Source organism: Nannospalax galili, unplaced genomic scaffold (genome assembly GCF_000622305.1).
Source record: "Nannospalax galili isolate Female #2095 unplaced genomic scaffold, S.galili_v1.0 scaffold788, whole genome shotgun sequence".
Lineage (NCBI taxonomy): Eukaryota > Metazoa > Chordata > Mammalia > Rodentia > Spalacidae > Nannospalax > Nannospalax galili.
In genome coordinates this window covers 895,304-918,829 of record NW_008359996.1, presented here as the reverse complement: position 1 = coordinate 918,829, position 23,526 = coordinate 895,304, and the positions used below count along the sequence as shown (strand labels likewise).

Below are 23,526 nucleotides of genomic sequence, written 5' to 3'. Positions count from 1 at the left end.
ACCAGGGGGACTGAGACCCCCCAACTGCCCCCACCCCTTCCTGCCTCTCCTCCATCCTTTCCTTCCACCCTCCGGTCTGAGGAGGGAATTTATTCAAATTTTATTTAAATCCCTATATCCCGAGGGTCGCGCGTTTGAGAGGGTGGGGGGGGGGCGCGCGCGGGCTTGGGGGGGCGGGGCCGGAGCAGCTTCCTTCACCCCCCTCTGCTCGCCCTGTCGCCGTAGGTCAGGGGGCCTCAATACAGGGGCGGACCCCGGGGAGGGGGGCAGGTTACCGCGACCCCCCCCTCCCCGGGAACCGGCGGTGGGCGGGGCTTGAACCCCGGAAACGGTGGGGGTCCCGGCCTGTCCCTTGGACCCCTGGGCAGTTGGAGCGGGGAAGGGGCCAGTTAAAGGGTCGGGGGCTCTGGGGAGAGGTGGGGGAGGGGAGCTGGGACTCGGACCCGGGACTGAGCGGGGTCCGGGCAGAAGCTGAGCACCCTGCGCCCGAGAAGCCCCCGTTGGCCTGGGGGGGCTGAGGGACTGAGCCCCCCAGAGCAGGACCTCCCCCTGGAAGGGCCGCGCCGCAGCCCGTGGGAGGGCCTCGCCCCCGGCGCTCCCCATCTCCACTCGCCGCCGTCCCGGCCTCCGCCGGAGGGAGGGGCCGAGCGCCCTCGGGGGGCCGTGGACCCCGGCGTTCTGAGCGTTCCGCGCCCCGCGCCGCCCGGCCCCCCCGCCGCCGATGGCCGCCGACCCGCCGGGAGCTGCCGAGAAGGGAGAGATGGCTCCCGGGACACGTGTGAGGTGGGTTCATGCGGCTCCTCCTCACCCCCAGACCTGGGCAGCTCCCACTCCCATTCATCCTGAGCCCGGCCTCTCCCTGCCTTCCCCGCCCCCAGCCTCACCCTCCCTTTGCTCCAAACTCTTCTCCAACCCTTTCCTATAACCTCTCCACCCTGGGGAACTGGCCTTCCTTCCCGGACCCTGCTGCCCCTGCAGACCCCCCTCCTGCCCCCCCCCCCGCCTCCCCCCCGCCTGCAGTCGCGGCTCTCTAGGCCTCTCCCCTGGAGTGCTGGAGGGCCCTTTACCCGGTGGATGGGTCTGGAAGTCCTTGGAAAGGGAGAAGTAAGGGGGAAGGGGGTCTAAGACTGACCGGGAAGAGACCCCTCCAGGCTTGCTGAGTCGGTGTGGGATCTTAGAGGATCTGGTTTCCATGGGCAGGAGAGCCCCAGGGATTCCAGACAATTAGGGATGAAAAGCAGCCTGGTAAGCTGGGGCATAGTGGGGGGAAACTAAAACGGAGCCTATCCTGAATTTTGTGGAGATGTCAGGCTGGATTCTAGAATCTGGGGAAAAACCTAGGTGATTGCCCAGGCTGCCTGAGGATCCTAGAGGATGTCCTGGAGCAGAGGGATTTCTGTGGTGGGAAAAGGAGTTGTGATTCTGCGATGTGAAGAGACACTTAAAGGGGTTTCAGCCCTGTGAAGTTGGGACCATAGTGGGTCATTAGGGGTGGAGTTGCAAGGATCCCATTGGATGTCGTGAGAGTGTCCAGTTTTGAAAGGAGAGGTTGGATGGCTGTATCTAGGAGAAAGAGAAAATAGGGAGGGAGAAAGAAATGTAAGGTGTTTCCAGCCCTGGAATCTGAAGGTAAATCTGTGTTCTACATTTGAATAACAGGTAAGAGTCGGGCCTCCGTGAGGTAATGGCGCAGACATGAAGCCCTTTCCAGGAACCTTGGCTTGGGGATCTTAGAGGAGGGGCCCAGTATCTCTCCTCCCAGGGTTTGGGATTGAGCTTGAGGGAGTGTTAGAGGAGAGGTCAGAGGAGGGAGGCCTTGAGCCGAGGGGAGTGGCCCTCCACGCCAGATATACACAGGAGTGCTGACCTCCTAGTCTCCTGGGTAGGAAGGGCAGCTCATCCAGACCAGGCCTGCAGGGAGCTTGCTACCAGGATTCTCTCAGGCCAGGCTTAGCAGGCCTGCCTGACCCTGCCACCATCTGCCCACAGCCCTCGGCGTTGCTGACGCCCCCAATGTCGTCGAGCAGCCGGGGGCCGGGGGCCGGAGCGCGCCGTCGCCGAACCCGCTGCCGTCGCTGCCGGGCCTGTGTGCGAACTGAGTGCGGGGACTGCCACTTCTGCCGAGACATGAAGAAGTTCGGGGGGCCCGGGCGCATGAAGCAGTCGTGCCTGCTTCGGCAGTGCACTGCGGTGAGTTCTGCCACCTATGCTTGGACTCCTCAGAGCCCCAGGCTAACATCCCCAGAGCACTATCAACATTGGCCCAGCAATTTCTGGGCCCCTGCTTCCCTGGATGTAGTTGAGAGGTGCTGTTTGTCCACTCATTCATTTCCTGGCTTCCTTCACTGATTTGTTTAATGTCCGTTTTGTCTTTATCACAAAGTGTGAGGTGCATGGAAGAATCTGCCTCAGGCCCATAGAAAGGTCAGTCCCTGCTGTATGCTCTTGCCCAGGTACCTGTGCAAGAGATACCTGTCTCCACACCTAGCACCAGAGAGTAGCTCCTGCCTTTCTCTGGTCTCTTTCACAAACCTTAGGATCTTGGATTTGAAGGAGGACCCTCTGTGACCTTGAGCAAATCATTTCAAACTTCACATACCTTCTCTGTAAAGGATTTCCCTTGCTGAGTTGCAAAGATTCAACAATAGGGTGATAATGCTATGAATGTGCCTAACAGGGCTCAGCACACAGCAGGTATTAGTGAAACATGGTTTCTTCCTTGCCTTCTTTGAGGAGCCCTGAGTAGCAGAGAGTGGCCATTCACCAGCAGCTATGAGAAATCAGCTGCATCCTGCACCCGCATCCCACAACACTGCCTCCCTCTCCCTCCAGCCACTCCCCCAACTGTACTTTTACTCCCACAGCCCCTTCTCTTCTTTGTCCCCCAACCTCTTGCCTCACTTTCCTGGTTCTTCTTTCTGTACTTTCTTCCATGATCTAGACTCATGGCCTTCAGCATCCCTGATATGATTCAGTTACCATTGTCCTCCCCAAAGTCACATTGTTTCCAGTCTGCTCTTTCTTTTCCCCTAAGATTAGGCAGCTGCCTTCAGTGTTCCCAGTTTTCCCAAAATGGTCTTTCTATGGGATCCAGAGTCATCCTTGGACCACCCACTGACCACCTCAGAATTACTGTAGGCTACTGTCATGTCGTCTCTAACTCACTCTGAGTAGTGTCATATTTACCTGTGGTCTCCCCCGCTCCAAGCCAGCTATAATTTCAGGGTCACACTAGCTCTGGATCCAGTGCTAATGATCACAACAGTGATAATAGCTGTGTATCCAATCCCCATCATGCTTTGTCCTATTTTGGTTTTTTTGTTGTTGTTGTTTTTGTCTTTTTCAGATAGGGTCCCTGTAGCCCCAGCTGGCCTGGAACTTGCTTTGTAGGCCAGGTTGGCCTTGAACTCACAAAGATCCATCTGTCTCTGCCTCCCTAATGCTGGGATTAGAGGCATGTGGTACCACACCTGGCGTGCTTTGTCCTATTAGGTTTTTTGGTCTTTTTTCTTTCTTTCTCTTTTTTTTTCAACAAAGTCTCATTCTATTTTAATGACTGAGGCCATTATGTACAGACACAAGAGCGGAGCTTCATTTCATAGCTTCTTCCTCCTTGGACAGAGCAGAGTCTTAATGATCTCTTTCTTGGCCTGGAGGTGCTCCTCACAGCAATTGCATGCTTCTTTGGTCTTAGACCTGCGAGCCTTAGCCTGGTCAGCCAGGAGCTTCTTGCTGGTCTTGTCTGCCTTCAGTTTGTGGATGTGTTCCATGAGAATCCGCTTGTTTTTGAACACATTCCCCTTCACCTTCAGGTACAGGCTATGGTACATGTGGCGGTCAATCTTCGATTCACGGTATCTCCTGAGAAGCCTTCGCAGAATCCGCATCCTTCTCATCCAAGTCACCTTCTCAGGCATTCTAGCATTGGTAGTACCCTTCCGCTTACCTATGCCCATATGCCTGCCCTTCCGGCGAGCCAAGGTGTTTTTCCGGCATCAAGCCCTGGAATGGACAGTCACAGGCTTCCGGATGATCAGCCCATCTTTGATCAACTTCCGGATCTGCCGACGTGAATTGGCATTGGCAATTTCATTGGTCTCATTGGGGTCCAACCAGACCTTCTTTTTGCCACAGCGGAGGACACTATAGAGGCAAGCCTCTTCTGAAGCTGGAGCATACTCATGGCTGTGGCCGCAGCAGCAAAAGGAAAGCTTTTTTTGGTCTTTTTGAGACAGGGTCTCCCTGTAGCCCCAGCTGGCCTGGAACTCACTATGTAGACCAGGCTGGCCTCAAACTCACAGAGATCCGCCTGCCTCTGCCTGAGTGCTGGGATTAAAGGCATGGGCCACCAGACCAACTTTATCCTATTTTTACTAGCTTTATCCTGTTTTTATGATGGTCCGGCAAGGAAAAGATCATTAGCCCCATTTTACAGAGGCAGAGACAGAGTGACGTTTAAATCAGTTGCTGAAGGTCATCCTGACAAAAGGGACCAAATTCAGAATTTGGCCAAGCCTGGCCTATAGGTTCTGAACCTGCTTCATCCTGCAGCTGACCAGGGTCCATAGAAGAAAGTTTTTCCCTTGCTACTTGGTGTTGGGGTCCCTGATGCCTCCTCTTTCCCAACAGCCCGTGCTGCCACACACAGCCGTGTGCCTCTTGTGTGGGGAGGCAGGGAAGGAGGACACAGTGGAGGGAGAGGAAGAGAAATTTGGTTTGAGCCTAATGGAGTGTACAATCTGCAATGAGATCGTCCACCCTGGCTGCCTGAAGGTGATGACCCTAGGGATCCTGCAGCCTGGGGTTGGGCAGACCATCAGGGAGGAAGGAGGTGGGCCATAGTATCTCTGGGCTTGTACTGGCACCTGGTACACCCTGTATCCATTACCTGGTCTCTTGCCTACAGATGGGAAAGGCTGAGGGTGTTATCAATGCAGAGATTCCCAACTGCTGGGAGTGCCCCCGCTGTACCCAGGAAGGGCGTACAAGCAAGGTAAAGTAGCAGCTGGGCTAGGGGCAGGGTTGGGGGGTAAGGAGCTAGGCAGGGCCTCATCCCTAGCTTACACTTTCCAGGATGCAGGTGAGGGGCCAGGCCGCCGTAGGGCTGACAATGGTGAGGAAGGTGCTAGCCTAGGGGGCGGATGGAAGCTGACAGAGGAGCCAACACCTCCACCACCCCCACCCAGACGAAAGGGACCCTTACCTGCTGGTCCTCCCCCTGATGATGTGCCTGGGCCCCCCAAACGGAAGGAGAGGGAGGCAGGGAATGAGCCCCCCACCCCAAGGAAAAAGGTGAGCAGAAGAGGCATGCTGACTGGTTCTAGCCCAAGGGATTCTGGGAACTGTAGTCTTGCCTTGGTGGGTGGGTTGGTTCTGGGGCAAGGGCCTGATTGGGAGGAGTTGTTGGGAGCTATAACTCAGGAGTAGTTGTGGGACGATGGATGGAGTGTGTTCATAGTGAAGGAGAAGCACACACAGAGGGTTAACTGGCATGAGCCAGGAGTCTTTGAGAAACCTGCATGGACTAGGGAAGAAGGACAGAGCATGCTCAAACTACTACTGTGGAGGAGGGAAGGGCTGGAAAGAGCCTGAGGGGGAAGAAAGAGATGAAAGCATGCTCAGTAAGCCAAGGCACTGATGCTAGGTGAGCATGCCCAGAGTTCTTCCTGGGATGGGGACTTCTGGGATTTGTAGTTCAAGAAAAAGAGGTCATAGACCTTAGTTTGTGGTTAGTAAGGCCCTCTAATGGGGTATCTTTCTTCCCCCATGTCTTTCTTTTCCATGGTAGGTGAAAGGAGGCCGAGAGAGGCACTTGAAGAAGGTGGGTGGAGATGCCTGCCTCCTCCGAGGAGCGGACCCAGGCAGCCCCGGCCTTCTGCCCCCCAGGGTTCTGAATCCGAGCCAGGCATTCTCATCCTGCCACCCTGGGCTCCCTCCCGAGAACTGGGAGGTGTGCCGGGGACCTCCTCCCTCCTGTTCCCACCCTTCCTTGCCCCACCCTTCATCTTGGAGACTAAGATCTTTCCCTTCCTGCTCACCTTTCTTGCTACAGCCCCACATAATCCTCATGTGCACCTAGACCCCCGGGAAGACCTTGGTGGGAGAGTAGACTGGTTCTGAGTCACAGGAGCCCCTATTTCCAGCAACCCTTAAGATATCATCTGGCCCACTTGCCTCAGTTTTGTAAGCCTTCAAGGGGAAAGAACTGAGTATCTCTTTGCCCACCACTGATTCTTTGTATGGTCTTGGCAGTTTGTCAGCTGCTCTGGGCTGACAAATGATTTCCTCATTTGTGAGATGAAGATGAAGCTACCTACTTAGCCCTTCCCCCATCCCACAGCACTAGATAAATCTAAAGAGGTACAAAAGTAAATGGGCTTTGCAAATCATAAAGTCTGTCTGGTTTCAAGGGAAATGAGGCCCAGAGAGGTTAGCCTCAGGACACACAGCAAAGCTGGAGTTCTGATGTTACTATACACTGACAGTCTAAACACAAAGGTCTGACTGTGTGCAAATCCTCTGCCCGTTATCAATCTGTAACCTTGGAAAATGCAGTTAGTCTTCTGCAGCCTGTTTCCTCATGTTTAAAGAGTGGCCCCAGTTGCCTGTACATGAGGCCACTTTGAAGACTTTAGGAGCCATACAGGAACAGATGATTATTGTTACTCCCACACTGTGGAATTGTCTAGTCTAGCTATTCCATGTTGTGGAGAATGAGGCAGGGCCTTCAACATCACATAGTTGAAAGGCAAGCCAGCACTCAGCACAAGGTCTCTGGGAGGTTCATGAGCCATGGAATAACCCACCAGGCTTTCCCTTTCTTTGAATGGTGCCTTTACATAGTAGATAAGGAAACTGAAGTCTGGAGATGGACTGTGTGGGAGCAGTTTAGAACTCAGGAGTATCATCTCCTAGACTGTTGATCCTCTGCTGACTCCTTTTGGGTGAGTGGTTGGGAAAGTGTGTCCTAGGCCCTGGTATAGCCTCACCCTGTCTCCTTGCAGAAACCAAAGCCACCTTTGGCCTCTGCTGAGGGCCCAGCAGTGCCATCTCCATCACCACAGAGGGAGAAGCTGGAGCGCTTCAAGCGGATGTGCCAACTGCTGGAGCGGGTGCCTGATACCTCTTCTTCTTCTTCGGACTCAGATTCTGACTCGGATTCATCTGGCACATCACTTAGTGAGGATGAGGCCCCTGGCGAGGCCCGGAATGGGCGACGGCCAGCCCGGGGCAGCTCTGGCGAGAAGGAGAACCGTGGGGGGCGCCGGGCTGTACGCCCTGGTAGTGGGGGGCCCCTGCTTAGCTGGCCCCTGGGCCCTGCCCCTCCACCGAGGCCTCCACAGCTGGAGCGACATGTGGTTCGGCCCCCTCCTCGAAGCCCCGAGCCTGACACTCTGCCTTTGGCTGCTGGATCCGACCACCCTCTTCCCCGGGCTGCCTGGCTTCGTGTCTTCCAGCACCTTGGACCCCGAGAGCTCTGTGTCTGCATGCGAGTCTGCCGGACCTGGAGCCGCTGGTGAGTGGCTTGACAGGCCTGAGTTCTGTTGGCACTAGCTTCTTGGCTGGCTAGCTGACCTACACAGTGGCCTTCTTTGGTGTGTTCCTACTGTAGTGCAGTTACTGTGAATAGTTACTGTGAATTAACTTAGTCCTCTTGGCAGCTCTGAGGAGCATATAATTCTCCCTCTTTCAGATGAATCTGAACTCCCAGGTCTTGTGGAGAGGAAGAACTAGAACCAGGCATTTGAGTTGGCCCTTGAGGCCATTTTGTAGTAGCTTTTACTATGCTGAGGGTTAGTGTGTGCCAAGTATAGTGTCAAGTGTGGTGTTACATTATTGCACTTTTCTAACTCCATCTTCTGAAGACAGTCTAATTTGGGCCCGTTTACATATGAGAAAGCCCTTTCCTGGGTAGCCCTTGCCCTCTAAGGCAGCCATGCTTGTGCCTCCTGATTCAGCCCATCTTCCTGTCTCCCACACTACTCTCCCCCTTCCAAACCCTCTTTAAAAATGCTGGTCATCCTCCCAAGCCTGTCTTCTCTCTGATCCTCCCCCAACAAGCTTCTTCCTCTTCCATCAAGTTCCCACAGCACGGTGTTCCCCTAATGGAGCACACAGAGGCCTTTGGCATGTTGACAGGCTTTCATTCATTTAGTTATTTTCACGTTCCCATCAGCTTCTGGAGTTGGGGACACATACTGTGTATCGATTTTTATCTTCATGTCCCCAGCATAGTACAAAGGCAGTGTAGATGTTCCAAGAAATGTTTTACTAAGTGAAGCTTTTTCCCAGGACTCAACCCTGGACTGGGCTTCCTAATAGCACTTCACAAATGCTGCATTTCCAGCCCTCAGGAGGCTGAGTCAGGAGGATCTTGAGTTAGAGGCCAGTCTTAGCTACATAATGACACTTTGTTCCCCACTTTCTCCCAAGAAAGAAAAAGGTATAGTTTTGTTCCTTATAATAGCAGCAGTATGATGGAATGAGGGATCCTTGGAGCTAAACTAAAACACATGTCCTCTTTGGGGACAGGTTCTAGAGAGCCTAGTACTATACTAGCCTTGTGGTTTCTGAAGAGCTGAGGAACCTGCTGTGTAGAACTGAAGGCAAAAATGCTTTTAATAGACATTTCTGCTCCAAAGAGTTCTATGCTCTTGGGTTGTTTTTTAACTTCCCCATGCCTCAGTTTCTTTCTTCCTTTTTTATTACCTTCCCTCCCTCCCTCACTCTTCTCTCCCTCTTCCTTATGCTGGGAATTGAACTGAGGACCTGGTGCATGCTAGGCAAGTACTTTACCACCGAGTTACACCTTGAGGCTTCTTTTTACTTTATTTTTGACATGGGGTCCTAAGTTGCCCAGGGTGGTCCTGTAGCCCAGGCGAGTCTTGAACTTGTGATCCTCTCAGTCTCCTAGAATTACAGGCATGCACCACCAGGCTTGGCCATAGTGCCTTCATTTCTTTGTATGAAACCAGAATAGGTCTCCTGTGAGTTGGTACATAGGAAATATGTCTCAGGGTCTTAATATGATCATTATTATTTACTTGTTTACAGCATTTATTGGAAGACCAACACTTCAGTCCTTAGAACAAGGATCTGTGCTCTGGAAGAATTCAGAGCCAGTCTGCAACGTAGAAGCAGTTACAGGAGTTGAGGGTCACTATTCCACCTGATGTCTTTACTGGGGAGATGTCTGTGAACAACTTTCAGGCTAACTCTACGTTCTACACATAGGATCACTAAAATGACCAGGGAGGGACCTATGGACGGGAGTGGAGCTAAGAGGCCAGGGAGTGCACAGTTTCCAGGAGTGTTTCCCAGTATCGGCCCCTGGAGCCTGGCCTGTGGCTTTCATCAGTGGTGACTGTGAATATATCTCTAAAGCATATATTTCTCACTTGTAGTCTGAGATTTATATTAATGTAGTTGGACCTCAGAACCTAAGAGGGATTGACTCTAGATGCCCCTCCACTCTCTAGGTGACTAAAATCCAAATGGCATAGTGTTTGTATCTGACCTGTGTATTCTTTTTTTTTTTTGGTCTTTTTGAGACAGGGTCTCCCTGTAGCCCCAGCTGTCCTGGAACTCACTATGTAGACCAGGCTGGCCTTGAACTCACAGAGATCCGCCTGCCTGCCTTCCAAGTGCTGGGATTACAGGCGTGCACTACCACGCCCAGCTATATCTATATTCTTTAATCTCTAGATTACTTATGGACCTCTGACTCTGAAGCCAACTCCATTTATTTACCTAGTGGGATAATTTACCTTGTGGCACAATGCCTGAGGGTACTAAGCCCTCAATAAATGGTGCCTTTAGGTGAGAAGAACCAGCAAAGAGCAGAGCAGAGGCCTGTGGGGACCACAGTAGGCGACATGTCAGAAGGTTCTTAGGGCACTGAAGCAGGGGCAGGAGGGAGGGGTGCAGGTTTAGACTTTGGGGAGGAGGTAAGGAGACAAGATCTTGCTGTGGATTCACAGTCCTCCTGCCTCAGCACTGTGTCACCATGCTTGACTCAAGACCTCTGTAAGAAGGGCAGTGACAGCTGACCTGGGGTATAAATCTGTAATTCCAGCTATCTGGGAGACTGAGGCAGAAAGATTTCAATTTCAAGACCAGCCTGGACAATGTATTGAGACAATAGCTCAAGATAAAAGTAAATGGAGTAGCTCAGTCCATAAAGTGTTGGCCATGTGAAGACACAAATGAGGTCCCCAGAACCCATGTAAAAAGCCAACCATGGTGGAATGCTTGGGGAGGTGAAGACAGGACAATTCCTGGGGCTCAGGGCCAACCATCCTAGCCTAATCAATAAGCCCCAGTTCTCAGTGAGAGATCCTGTTTCATAAAACAAGGTGGGCTAGACATGGCTATTCATGTCTTTAATCCAGCAGAAGCCACACACACACATGCACACACGCACGCAGGCACGCACGCACGCATGCGCGCGCACAAAACCAAACCACAAAAGACAGCAAGGTGGATGAATGGCTGTCCTGAAGAACAATACCTGAGGTTGACCTCTGGTCTCTGCACACACATGTATACATACCTGCACATATACTACCCCCAACCCCCATGAGCATACATCACACACATACACCCACACAAAAGGTAAGAAGAGAGCTGGGGATGTAACTTAATGGTACAGCACTTGCCTAGCATGTGTAAGTACTAGATTCAAGCCCTAGTACTGCAGAAAAAGAGAATAGTTTGGACTTGCTGGTTTATTGGCAAAGATGGCATTGTGAATCTCAATTAAATTTGTGACCCAGGGACATGGGTGAACATCAGTACCATTCCTCAAACTCAGGAATCACAGAGAAGCCAGTTCAGAAGTTTTCATACAGTGGGTAGTAGTTTTGATGAAGAGAGTGGTATGTGCTAGAAAACGAGTGACCCAAGAACTGGGAGATCAAGGAATGAGGTGTGTCCTAGAGAGAAGGGAGGTTGAAGAAGGAAGGAATGCTGAGCATCAGTGACAAGAGGCCACAGGAAAGCAGTGAGCAAAAGGTAGCAACTGGATTTGCTCTAAGAAGGCCTTTAGCTAGGCGTGGTAGTGCACGCCTTTAATCCTAGCACCCAGGAGGCAAAGGCAGGCAGATCACTGAGTTCAGGGCCAGCCTGGTCTACATAGCAAGTTTCAGGCCAGCTGGGGCTACAGGGAGACCCTGTCTCAAAAAGACAAAAAAAAGGAAAAGGCCTTTGTGAACTGGGCTAGTAACTCTGATACAGTACTTGCCAATATCCAAGAGACCTAGGTTCTGTCTCCAGTATAATACGCATGCACACGTTCACGGATGTACGCACACACCCCTACACACCTTGGTATTAGCTGTGCTTTGAGAGTGGGAGACCCAAAGCCAAAGATATCGAGTCCAAGTCAGGAATTTGATCATTGATTCCTGCTGTGTTTCTGGCTTCTAAGAAGACACCTGGTATTCATTAGGTGCTAAGACAACGTTGAGCAAATGAACTTGAGGAAATGGAGTGTAGAAAGAGGTAGAAGAGGGTATAGCTGGAAAGAAGTTTGTAGGTGGAGAGCAGACACTTGCAGGCTTTCCTGTCTGATGACTTCCATTGTTTAGAACTGGGAGGCAAAGGGATCTGGCCAAGAGCAGTGGAGAGAAGGGCGGGCAGGGTTGTGGAGGAGGTGCTGATGTGCAAGGAAGACAGTTGCAGCTTTCAAGGGCATAGGCAAAGAAGTAAGTAAGGAAGGGGACTGGAACATGGTCAAGGCCGACTGCAATTGGGAGTACATGCTTGGAGATTGCAGGACAGTGGTGGTGTCAAGAATCCTCGAGATCTGAGAGGGAAGAATTAGCTGTGGTCAGTGCTTCAGATGATCTACTTGCAGAGAGCACTTAGGGCCACCCCAGCCCTGTGTCCCCCAGTGGGCTTCTACAAGATGAAGTTAGAGACTACAGTGGAGGGTTTGCAGAGGGTGTTGTAGGCTGAAGACTTGCTCAGGGTTCAGCTAGAGTCAAGGAGAAAAGGAATGGAAACTTGCAGATCAAGGTGTGCCTGATCAAGAGTACTAGTGAGTCTTTACTCTTTTAAGAGCCTACCTATCAAAAAGAAAACAACAGCAACGACGACAAATTTTTTTCAAAAAAGATAAAAGAGAAAAAAAAAAGTCCTATCTATCACCTAGCTACTCCCTAGCTTAAAAAGACATCCATAGCAGGGTATGGTGGCGCATGCCTTTAATCCCAGCACTTGGGAGGCAGAGGCAGGAGGATCTCTGAGTTCAAGGCCAGCCTGGTCTACATAGTGAGTTCTAGGACAGCTGGGGCTACAGGGAGACCCTGTCTCAAAAAAGACATCCATGATTCTCTATCACCCCCAGTCAGTTCCCAGTCCCACTGGATATGTGCTGGGCCTGTGACTGAACCCTTTCCTATGCTGCTCCTTTTGTTGGCATAACAAGCCTTTGAAGTCTGAGCTCCTATCCCATTTTATGACTTGGGAAATGGAGGACCAAAGCAGTCTCCCCAAGTATGGAGGTGGAATAGCTGGGATTTAGATCTCCACAGCTTATAGTAGTCACCTCTGGCAATGACAGTGTGTGACCTGGCATTGTAGCCCTTTTTAACCTCTCTGCTGCCACCCCAGCCTTGGCAGCCTCATGCCTGCCTCCCTACCTCTTCCTGCTCAGGGTTCAGTCTCTATCCATCTAATAGCGATGGGTCTTTGAACAAGTTTTTTACCTCCCTCCTCTCTCCTCTCTCCTCTCTCCTCTCTCCCCTCTCTCCTCTCTCAATATCTCTCTCTCTCTCTCTCTCTCTCTCTCTCTCTCTCTCTCGTTTGTGGTTTGTCATTTATGTATGTGTACGCCCCTGTGAGTTTATGCATACCATGTGCATGCAGGGGCCTGTGGAAGTTAGTGTCAGATCCCTAGAACAAGCTATAGGTGATTGTTAGCTGCCATGTGGGTTCTGTATACTGAACCCAGGTCCTCTGCAAGAACATCCAGGCTTTAGGCTCTTGACCAGTTCAGCCATCTCTCCAGCCCCTGAACAAATTTCTTTCTTTCTTTTTTTCTTTTTCTTTCTTTTCTTTCTTTTTTTTTTTTTTTTGGTGTTTTGAGACAGGGTCTCCCTGTAGCTCCAGCTGTCCTAGGACTCACTATGTAGACCAGGCTGGCCTTGAACTCACAGAGATCCACTTGCCTCTGGCTCCTGAGTGCTAGGATTAAAGTACCACTCCTGGCCTGAACAAATTTCTTAACCTTTCTGGGCCTCACTTTCCTCAACTGTACAAAGGAAGTAGTAATTATCTCCCAAGACTGATGTCAGCTTAAATGCTTAATGCAAAGAACAGAACATGGCACATAGTAAACTGTGGATATGCCATTAGCCCTGTAGTCATCAGCACCGTTATGATAGAGTGGACTGTCCTTGTTCTTGTCACCTGAGTGTCCCAGAGCTGTCCATGTTGTCTCTCTCCTAAGTCTAGACATAGATAGATTCTGCTTGTCCTCCCTCCCCTTCCTGAAATAAGAATGCTTTCTTCACAGTCTCAGCTCAGGCATTGTCTCCACAGGATGTTCCCTTCTCTTGGTCCCTGAGTTGACTTATCATCCCAGTTACTGCAGCCTGCTTGTGTTTCCCACAGTGATGCCTGTGCCTCCCCATGCCCAGAGCAAGCTGAACACTTATCAGTAGGACCTCAGTGATTGTTGGCTGCCACTCTGAGGTTTAATCCCAGCATTCTGGGACTGATTGCAATGGGACAGATTGGCTCCAGGCAAGAAAAGGTCAAAGAGGTTTCCTGAATGTAAAGGTACTGGAGTTGGGCCTCAAAGGGTCTGGGGTAAGTGGCCCTTCCAGCAGAGGCACAGAGTGTGCCAGAATATGTTGGCACTAGACAGTATTGCATATGCCTATGGGCAGTTTGGCCTGCTTTTGTGGGGTATGAGCAGAAACACAACTGGGGACCTGTGAGTGCCCTCAAATAAAGGGGTTTCTCCCCAGGTGTGGACAGACCAGGAGCAGTAGCTGTTGAGATAGGACTCAGGGTTGGATAGAGAAAGGCTTTGGACATAGCAAGAGTTGACTGGGTGGAAAGTGACAGGAGCTGGCTTGATGGTGGGTTGGTTCTTACTGTGCTTCTTATTCTTAGAATTAGGGAGATAGGTGTTTATTGGTTGAGTGGACAAAATGGTGAGGAAAGACTAGAATGCCAGAAGGAAGAGAGGAATGGAAAGAGGGGAGGGTACAGCAGGTGGGTTCAGAGGGGCTGGGTAGCAGAGGAGCTTTGTTAGATTGAAGCCTGGGTTGAAGGCTTTGGAATCAAAGGGCATTCCACCTGTGGAATATTCTTGGCAGGGTTTTTTCCTTTTTTTTTTTTTTTTTTTTTTCAGTCAGGGTCTCACTCTGTAGACCAGGCTGGCCTCCAACTCGGAGAGATCCACGACTCTGCCTCCCAAGTGCTGGGATTAAAGGCATGTACTACCATACCTAACCTGTTTGGTATTCATGAGGCAGAATCTCAGTATGTAGCCCTGGCTGGCCCGGAACTTGCTTTGTAGATTGGGCTGGCCTCAAGCTTGTGATAATCCTCCTCCTGCCTCAGCTTCCCAAGCTACCACACCCAACTTGTTTGTGTTTTTAGTCAGGGTCTGGCTCCTAGTGTGGCCCAAATTCCTGGCCCAAGCAGTCCTGCTGTAGCTAGGGCTACAAACACATGCTATTGTGCCTAGTTCCTGTTTTAAGTAACAGAAAATCAAAACTTCCATTGGTTTTTAAAGAAAATCTGTTGGGTGGTATTGTATCTTTAACACCTTTATAACCCATATCACCTGTTTAACAAAGTGTTTTTAGGTAGCTTTAAGCCATAGCAACTCTTGGCTTGAGTGTAATAGTTTTATTTATTTTAATTTTATTTATTGGCTTTTTTTTTTCATTTTATGTATTTTACATGTTTGTATGTATAAGTTTTGGGTACAAGTTTGCCATGGCATGTGTATGGAGGTCTGAGGACAACTTGCAGTAATTGGTTCTCTCCTTACACCATGTATGTTTCAGGGATTCAAACTGCGGATGTCAGGCTTGGTGGCAGGTGCCTTATCCCATGAGGCATCTTGATCACCCTTTATTGTCTTTATTACAGTTATTATTTTGTTCTTGTGTGTGTAAGTCTATGGGTGTGTTTGTGCATGTGAAGGTTCGAGAACAACTTGTGGGAGCTGGGAATTGGTTATCTCAGGTGTGGCAGCAAGTTGATCCATCTAGTTGCCTTTTTTTTTTTTTTTGGTCTTTTTGAGACAGGGTCTCCCTGTAGCCCCAGCTGGCCTGGAACTCACTATGTAGACCAGGCTGGCCTTGAATTCACAGAGATCCACCTGCCTCTGCCTCCTGGGTGCTGGGATTAAAGGTGTGTGCCACCACACCAGGCACCTTTTTTTTTTTTTTTTTTTTTTAATGGACTCAATTTAGATGATCCCAATTTTGTTGGCAACATCCAAAGCATTATCAGGAGCAAGTCAAGCACATGCCTTCTCTGTCTGGCCTGAGCAGGGTATTGATATTGGCCACATCAATGTTACGGGGCTTCTTCAGCACTTGTATGAACTGGTGTTTGTTGGACTTGATATCCATGGTGACACAAGTGTGCTCTCTTCACAGCCAACTCAGTGCTCAGGGGAGTTGGATGATGGTGAGCAAGTTTTTTTCTCCTGGGGGTGCTCTTGGGTTATTTGGCTGCAGGGTGTTGGGCCTGAAAGTGGGGCGTCGTGTGGCTCGTTTCTGTGGCTGTGGACACCCTTTGGCTTTCAGTGCTTCGTCTTCGGCTTCAACTTTGGAAGGGACAGGACTTTACTCTCAGCTCCATCTTGACAAACAGCTCGCTAGTTTTTTTGAGACAGTGTCTTACTATGTAGTACAAACTGGCCTTGAACTCTTGATTCTCTTGCTCCAGCCTCCCTGTTGAGAATACAGGCTTGTTCCACTAGGCCTAGCATATTGTATGTATATATTTATTGTGGCAGGTGATGGAGAGGGTGTGTGTAGAGGCCATAGATTAACACTGGGTGCCTTAAATCACTTTCTTTTTTTTCTGGGCAGGGTCTCACTGTGTAACAAGCTAGCCTGGAACTTACTCTGTAAACCAGGCTGGACTCAAATTCCCAGATATTCACATGCTTCTGCCTCTGTCTCACAGTGCTAGAATTAAAGGTGATTGTCACAATACCCAGACAATAGATTTTTTAAAAATTTATTTATTAGTTGGGGGGGCCATGCATGGGCATGGGGAGGTGGATCAGAGAATAATTTTGGTGTTTGGTTTTCTCCTCCCATCTTTATATGGGTTCCAGGGATTGAACATAGGTCATGAGGCTTATACAGCAACGGCTTTACCAACTACACCATCTCACCAGCCCCTCCATCTTATTTTTTGAGACAGGATCTCTTACTGAACCTGAAGCTTGCCACTTGCATTCAGCTCAGCCAGCTATCTCGTAAGCCCCAGGGCTCTCTACCTGTATCTGCTTCCTCGCACTAGGATTGCTAGCACAAATGACCACGTCCAGCCTTTACATGGGTGCTAGGGCTCAGACTCATATTGCAGGGTCTCCTTGTAGCCCCAGCTGTCCTGGATTCACTATGGAGACCAGGCTGGCCTCAAACTCACAGAGATCTGCCTGCCTCTGCCTCCCAAGTGCTGGGATTAAAGGTGTGTGCCACCATGCTGGGCCACCTTGTGTTTATTTTTAAGCTTACCATATTTATGTGAAACAATACTGTTTGATTTTGGCTTTTTTGAGACTAGGTCTCTGTCACTGAGGCCAGCCTTGAACTCCTGATCCTCCTGTTCCCACCTCCCAAGTGGAGGATTACAGACATGCACTGCCACTCCCAGCACAATACTGGTTTTAAAGTGTAAAGAGAGGATGACTTAAACTGAGCCAGATATGGTGGCAAATGACTATCACCCCAGCATTCTGGAAGTTGAGGTAGGAAAAATCTCAAGTTCTAGAGTAGCCTGGACTAAATAGTGAGTTCTGAATTAGTCTGGGCTATATTGTGAGTTTTAGGCCAGCCTGCACTACAGTGTGATATCCTCTCAAACAACAACAAAAAAGACAAACTCATGTTCTACAGAGACATGGACAGACCACAAGATGATTGGAGTTTGGGAATCCCTCCCCCAACCTGAGATTTTGCAGGCCTTATTTCAACCCTCTACTCTGACTGCCTGGTGGGAATTTCCTGACCTGCCTTTGAAAAATTACTCAAGTACAGGAAAGCCTTTAGCTGAATCCAGAAGAAATTTAGTGTACCACAAAATGTTACCAGCCTACTTTATTTTTTTAAATATTTTTTATTGGGGGCTGGAGAGATGGCTCAGCAGTTAAGAGCACTGACTGCTCTTGTAAAGGACCTGGGTTTGATTCCCAGCACCCACATGGCAGCTACTAACCGGGCACTGCACGACACGGGTGCACTCACATACATGCAGGCAATGCACTCATACACATAAAATATAAATAAAAATTTTAAAAATTAATAAATATTTTTATTGAATTTTTGTGTATTCTTTATACTTCCTTCCCCTTTGGCACCCTCCCGTAACCCCCCACTGGAGTTCATATAGTCTGTGTTAAGGCCTATTATGTAAAGTTCATGTAACGTGTCCCCAGATGTCCCTCAGTGCAAGTTCATTCACTGGGATCTAGTTAGCCTATCTAGAGACCCTCCCTTTAAGAAGATCAACTCCTGTGCTGGGCATGGTGGCACAGGCCTTTAATCCCAGCACTCAGAGGCAGAGGCAGGAGGATCTTTGTCAGTTTAAGACCAGCTGGGGCTACAGAGAGACCCTGTCTCAAAAAGACAAAAAAAAAAAAAAAAAAAAAAAAAGATCAACTCTTTCTCATCCAGCAGTAATCAGCTGCCAGTAATTCTTTAACTAAAATTGGGGCCTCCTCTTCATTTCCACAGGTCTGTGCTGGGTTTTTGTTTAAGTTTGCATGGGTCTTGTGTATGCTGACACCATTGCTGTAGATTCGTATCAGAAGAGTCCCAGGAGCCTGTAGGACTATTTCCATATGGTCATGCACCTCTTCCCTGGCTCTTACAATCTTTCTGCCCCTTCTTTCCAACTGATCCTTGAGCCCTGGGTGAGTATATTTTAATATAGGAGTCTTGTTCAAGGACCTGCATTTTGGACATTTGTGGCCTTTTGTGTTTCTGACCCTCTGTTGCATGAGGGAGCTTCACTGATGGGAACTGAAAGATGCAGTAGTGTTCTCTTCATCCCTTCTTCTGTATTCCATGGTGTAGAGGTTGCATTCTAGATGTGTCACTTAGATTTGGGCAGTTCACAGACAATCTCTATGTGACCAGTTGTGGAACTCTGTAATTATCTCTGTCTCTTGAAAAAGAAGCTTCTAGTCAGGAGTGGTGGCCCAGCACTCAGGAGGCAGAGGCAGCCCTCTGTGAGTTCAAGGCCAGCCTGGTCTACCTAGTAAGTTCCAGGCCAGCTGAGGCTAATAGGGAGACCTAGTCTCAAAAAGACCAAGAAAAAAAAGAAAAAGAAACTTCTTTGATGGATGGTGACTGGGATACTTGTCTATAGGTGTAAGAATCCATATTTTGTGCATAGTAAGAAATTGCATTTGTCTAGGGAACCAGCTTACTTTATAAAAGATGGGAAAGGGTTGCTTGATAAAATATTTGGGGAGCCCTCCAGACTCACTGACTCTTGGAGCGCTCGAGTCTGGAAACCTGTTTAGTTTTGTATGGAGCTCATGTATTTGTACTTTTTGCATCAATACCAGGCCTTCCATTAACACTGGTGAATGAGGTGTTGGGGTAGAGTGCTTAGTAGACACTTTAAATTGTTCATGTTGGCTTCATTCATTCATTCGACACATGTGCAACAACTAGGTGTACTTTGCACCTGCTCTACAGTGTGCTGGCTACTGGGGGTCCAAAAGTGAAACAGACCAAATTTGTCCATCTGGAGCCTATAGTCTAGTGGGAGGAACCCCATAATCAGAGAGAGAATCAGTGCTGTAAGTCCAGCATTGAGTGGCTGGCTATACACATGGCAAAATGCCGTGAGCTACCATAACTTAGCAAGAGAGAGAAATCAAGAAGCCCAAAGGTAGAGTCTGGGGGCTGCTCTCAGATCTCTTTGGCATTACATCAAATAGCATGTATAGTGTTTGTGTAGCTATTTGGCAAAATGCTTTATAAACTGTAAGGTCCATGAACTGTAATTACCTCATTTGATCTTATAGCAGCCCTGTGGGGCAGGCAGTTTGAGTCATTATCTTCAGTTTGTAAGAAGGTTCTGTGACTCAAGGAGAGGAATGGACTTGCCCAGGGTCTCATACCTGGTTAGTGATGATGTGGAATCCTAAACCCAGTGCTCTGGGCTGCAGGCCAGAAGCTTCATGCCACCCACTTGACTGGGTGGAACCCGAGAGAGCTGGGTTGAGTGGGGATTGTGGGTTCCCTCAAAAGTTAGACCGAGGGCTCTGTCTCCCCCCTGTGGCTGGCAGGTGCTATGACAAGCGTCTGTGGCCTCGGATGGACCTGAGCAGGAGGAAGTCATTGACCCCACCCATGCTTAGTGGGGTTGTTCGCCGCCAGCCCCGAGCCCTGGACCTCAGCTGGACAGGTGTCTCCAAAAAGCAGCTCATGTGGCTTCTGAACCGACTACAAGGTAAGACTAGAAATGAGTTCAGGACAAGGTATGAGGTCTGGGATGAGGTCCTAGCTAGCACCTGTGTCCTGACACTTCACCTGTAGGTCTGCAGGAGTTGGTGCTCTCCGGCTGCTCCTGGCTCTCCGTGTCTGCCCTGGGCTCAGCCCCACTGCCAGCACTGCGGCTCTTGGACCTCCGCTGGATTGAGGATGTTAAAGACTCCCAGCTTCGTGAGCTGCTGCTGCCTCCACCAGATACCAAACCAGGTGTGGCCACCACGCTCATCCATGGATGGGTTGGGCAAAGCTGAGGTGTGGGCCTCTGAGGTCTCTTCTGACATGCCAGATGTTAAAGTATTTGAAGAAGGAGAAGAAAATAGGAGTTTGAATACAAAGACCTGTCTTGACCATTCTTTTCATTCATTCACTTTCCTGCTGTGTGCTTTGAACTGAGCTTAAAAGGGCAGGGTTTTCCTAGGGACTATGAGTCACTTAGCAGTTTGATGAGGCAGGAGACCCATCCTAGAAGATGGTGGAATGAAAGGCCTAGTGAGGCATAATCGTGCTCACAAAGCATCCTCTCTGGCCTCAGTAGTCTCTGGACTATACTGGAGCCAGGAGAACCATCCAAAAGGGTATATCTCTGTGTCACCCCTGTGCTTTAAACCCTTATTGCTGTCTCCTACTCTGAATAAAGACAGATTTTTAATTTCTCATGTTAGGGACTCAACTCAGAGCTCTGCATTCTATAGCCCAGGCTAGTTTGGAACTTGAGTATATGGAGGTAGGGAAGGCGGTCTCTGAGCTCATTTCCTAGTGTCAGGCAGTTTGTTAGAGTTTAGGTGGTCAAGGCAGTGTTTTGTGAGCAGAGCCACTTGTGGAATATAGCTTGGGTACTTGGGGACAGAGTTAGGAATTAAGAGCTAAAACAAGGGTGAGACCTTAGAGAATTAGAATAGAACTTGAGAATTACAATATTCTATTGAGGACTCTGGACTTCTTTCCTGAGTTCCCCCGGGGACTGTCTATTGGAGTAGGGATGTTATCCCATTTGTGTTTGAGAATGGCTTCTTTGATAACAGAAAGAAGAGAGACTGAAGGCGGGGTGTAGGAGCGTTTGGGTGGCAGAGGCAGGAGAATTGCTAGTTTGAGGCCAGCAAGGTCTACATAGAGTTCGGGCCAACCAGGATTATGTAGCAAGACCTGGGGGGAGGGCAGAAAGGGAGAACTGGTACTAAAGGGCAGGAACTAGGGAAAAAAGCAGTTCAGGCAAGAGAGGTGACCAAGGAGAGTGCAAAGGATGGCCACTAATGGAGAGGGAGGAGGGATGTCATGTGTTAGATTATGGGTGAAAATATATTGAGCATTCTACTGGGGACAGCGGTGAGCAAGAATTCCTGACATCTCGGAATTGACATTTTTATGGAGGGAGAGAAAGAATCCTAAGGAAAAATGTGTACAGCGTGTCAGATGCTGAGAAGGGGGAATTTAGGGAGGGGGTGGAACTGAGGGGTGCTATGACTTCAGAATCCTCATGGGAGGCCTCCCAGAGGTGATAGGAGCACTGGTCAGGTGAAATGACATCCACTGCTGTTCGTTTGGGAGAAGAGCAAGCCATGTGGAAGATGGCAAGTGAGGCCCTCGAGTGTGAGAGCAGGGGTAGAGGAGATAATAAACATGAGGGTGGGACAGCTGTCTGGTGGGGGGTGAGAGGGGCCAGGAATGCTTATTTTACTCTGTGCCCAGGGCAAACAGAGAGTCGAGGGCGGCTTCAGGGGGTGGCAGAACTGCGCCTGGCAGGCCTGGAGCTGACCGATGCTTCCCTGAGGCTCCTGCTGCGCCACGCTCCCCAGCTGAGTGCCCTGGACCTGAGCCACTGCGCCCATGTTGGAGACCCCAGTGTCCACCTCCTCACAGCTCCCACTTCCCCACTCCGAGAGACCCTAGTGCACCTCAATCTTGCTGGTAAGCATGGTCCCTTGTCCGTCTTGCTGGCCTGTTGGTTCGACTCTGGTGCCCCCTTACCTACCTACCTATCTAGTCTCAGCACCCACTGCCTCATCCCCAGGTTGCCACCGCCTCACCGATCACTGCCTCCCGCTGTTCCGCCGCTGCCCACGACTTCGCCGCCTGGACCTACGTTCCTGCCGCCAGCTCTCTCCTGAAGCTTGTGCCCGATTGGCCGCTGCAGGGCCCCCTGGCCCCTTCCGCTGCCCAGAGGAGAAGCTACTTCTCAAGGACAGCTAGTTGGGTGCTGGTATCCCCTTCCCCTGGACTCACCAGTAGCCTGGACCTCTGGCCTTCATTTCACCCAGTTGGGAGGCCAGGTTATCCTTCTCGTGACTTGGCGCTCCTAAGTTTAATGACTTAGGATTCCTGCCCAGGGACTTGAGCCAGCCTCCCCCTTCTCTTCCACCTGCACTGATATCTCTGGGGTGGGGGTGGGGGGGACTTTGCTATCCCTCCCTTCTACCTGCTGCATTGTCCATCCCCTCTGGGGAGTGAGTCAGAGGTACGGGGAGGGGTGCTGAGCCAAAAGGATAGTGTGTGGGGGTGAAGTCTTGAATGAGGAAGAATGAGGGGAAAGGGTATCTGCACACAGGATACTGGGAGTCAGGGGGCTTGGGGGGCGTTGAATGGGTTGGGGGGAGGGCAGAACGCAGGCCAACAAGGGTTCTGAAAACAAAGACCAGATACATGGAGTTGGGGATGGGATGGGGGGGCCAAAAAGGGAAACCAGAGGAGCAGTTGGGGATCCAAGTGTCAGAGGTCGGGAACTCTGGGAGCTGGGAAATGCCAGGGCTGGGGGGTGGGGAGAAGGGCAGATGTGATGGTGGTACCTGCTCTGTGAGGTACCCCTCTCCCTTTCCCTTTGTCCAGATTTCAGTTTCTTCCCCCCACCCTGACTCCTTGACCGTCACTGAAAATGGCAGCTATTGCGAGGAGTAGGGGCCATGGGTCCACCTGCTGTTGAGCTCTTGGCCCAGGGGAGTGGTGAGGGGTAGCCCAGACCCCTGCCTGGCTCTCTACACAATACTTGAACATTCATCTGTACTGAAGTGTTACTTGAACCGGGGGAACCTCGGACCTGGGGGAGTGTGAAGTGACGGGACCAGCTTGGACTGAGACTGGACTAGTGGGAGCCCAGTCTGGACTGCCCCACCAGAGCTCTCTTGCTTTACTGTCTTGAACAGCTCTACCCCTCCTGACCTGAGTTGGGGTGGGGGCTGTCACCCCAATGATGAGCAAGAGGGGGCTCCTCCAGGTTGGCTCTTCCCATTCATTCGTCGTGGAAATTTGTGTCCCATTTGCCCAGGGAACTGCCACTCCTGGTTGCCATGGAAATAGCAGCCAATGGACACCTCCCGAATGCAGTGCTAAGACTGGAAATGGTCCCTCTTAGTTGCTGTGGGAACTTAAAGACTCACAGCACCTTCCCCCCACCCTTTTTTTCCTGTGTGGGGGTGGGGTCTCAAGAATCTGAGGGAGGAGTCAGGGCCAGGTCCCACTCAGTTTAGCCCTCCGGGAAACCGGATTGTACCAAGTGGGGGTGGGAAGGGAGGGGAATCTATCCACATACCTCAGGTAACAGGAAGGTGCGCGGGTTGGGGGGGGGCTGGGTGGACCAAAGGCCAGAGGGGGGATACTGGGGATGGAGAAAGGTTTGAGGATGGGGCCGCTTGAGGGTGGGGGTGGAGGCACCCGGCGAGGGCAAGTGGGGTACCCGGCCGGGCTGGGCCCCTGGGCCCCCAGTCTGTACAATATGGTTTGCTATAAAACTCAGAATCTTCCAGCCGGGGCCGCGAGTCAGTGTGTGTGTCCACAGTGCTGGCAGTGCGTGGTGGGCGAGTGGCTATGGGGTCGCTTCCTT

At 50.5% G+C, this 23,526-nt stretch overlaps 1 protein-coding gene and 1 pseudogene across 7 annotated transcripts; one reads left to right on the top strand and one right to left on the bottom strand.

Annotated features, from left to right (window-relative positions):
- The first annotated feature begins 160 nt into the window (after positions 1 to 160).
- Positions 161 to 23,443, top strand: Fbxl19 (F-box and leucine rich repeat protein 19). 6 transcript variants are annotated; one of them, XM_008823824.3, is made up of 11 exons: positions 161 to 783; positions 1,990 to 2,190; positions 4,630 to 4,773; positions 4,907 to 4,993; positions 5,074 to 5,292; positions 5,789 to 5,821; positions 7,005 to 7,516; positions 19,511 to 19,674; positions 19,761 to 19,922; positions 21,402 to 21,620; positions 21,724 to 23,443. In XM_008823824.3, the coding sequence occupies exons 2-11, from the start codon at positions 2,014 to 2,016 to the stop codon at positions 21,900 to 21,902; spliced, it is 1,896 nt and encodes a 631-aa protein (XP_008822046.1). In that variant the 5' UTR covers positions 161 to 783; positions 1,990 to 2,013; the 3' UTR covers positions 21,903 to 23,443. The 6 variants fall into 6 exon arrangements, with proteins under 6 accessions (XP_008822046.1, XP_008822045.1, XP_008822048.1 ...); XM_008823823.3 differs by having other exon boundaries at positions 5,789 to 5,950; XM_008823826.3 differs by lacking the exon at positions 5,074 to 5,292.
- Positions 3,592 to 4,198, bottom strand: LOC108490236 (annotated as a pseudogene). Its single transcript, XR_001872191.2, has one exon. The product of XR_001872191.2 is annotated as a 60S ribosomal protein L19 pseudogene (transcript).
- Positions 23,444 to 23,526: the final 83 nt, after the last annotated feature.

Bases quoted from the DNA above. Each gene is read 5' to 3' on its own strand.
- Fbxl19 (XM_008823823.3), top strand. From the start codon at position 2,014: ATGTCGTCGAGCAGCCGGGGGCCGGGGGCCGGAGCGCGCCGTCGCCGA. The intron at 19,923-21,401 runs GTGTGGCCACCA...CTCTGTGCCCAG, and splicing joins TCCACCAGATACCAAACCAG to GGCAAACAGAGAGTCGAGGG. The intron at 21,621-21,723 runs GTAAGCATGGTC...CCTCATCCCCAG, and splicing joins AGTGCACCTCAATCTTGCTG to GTTGCCACCGCCTCACCGAT.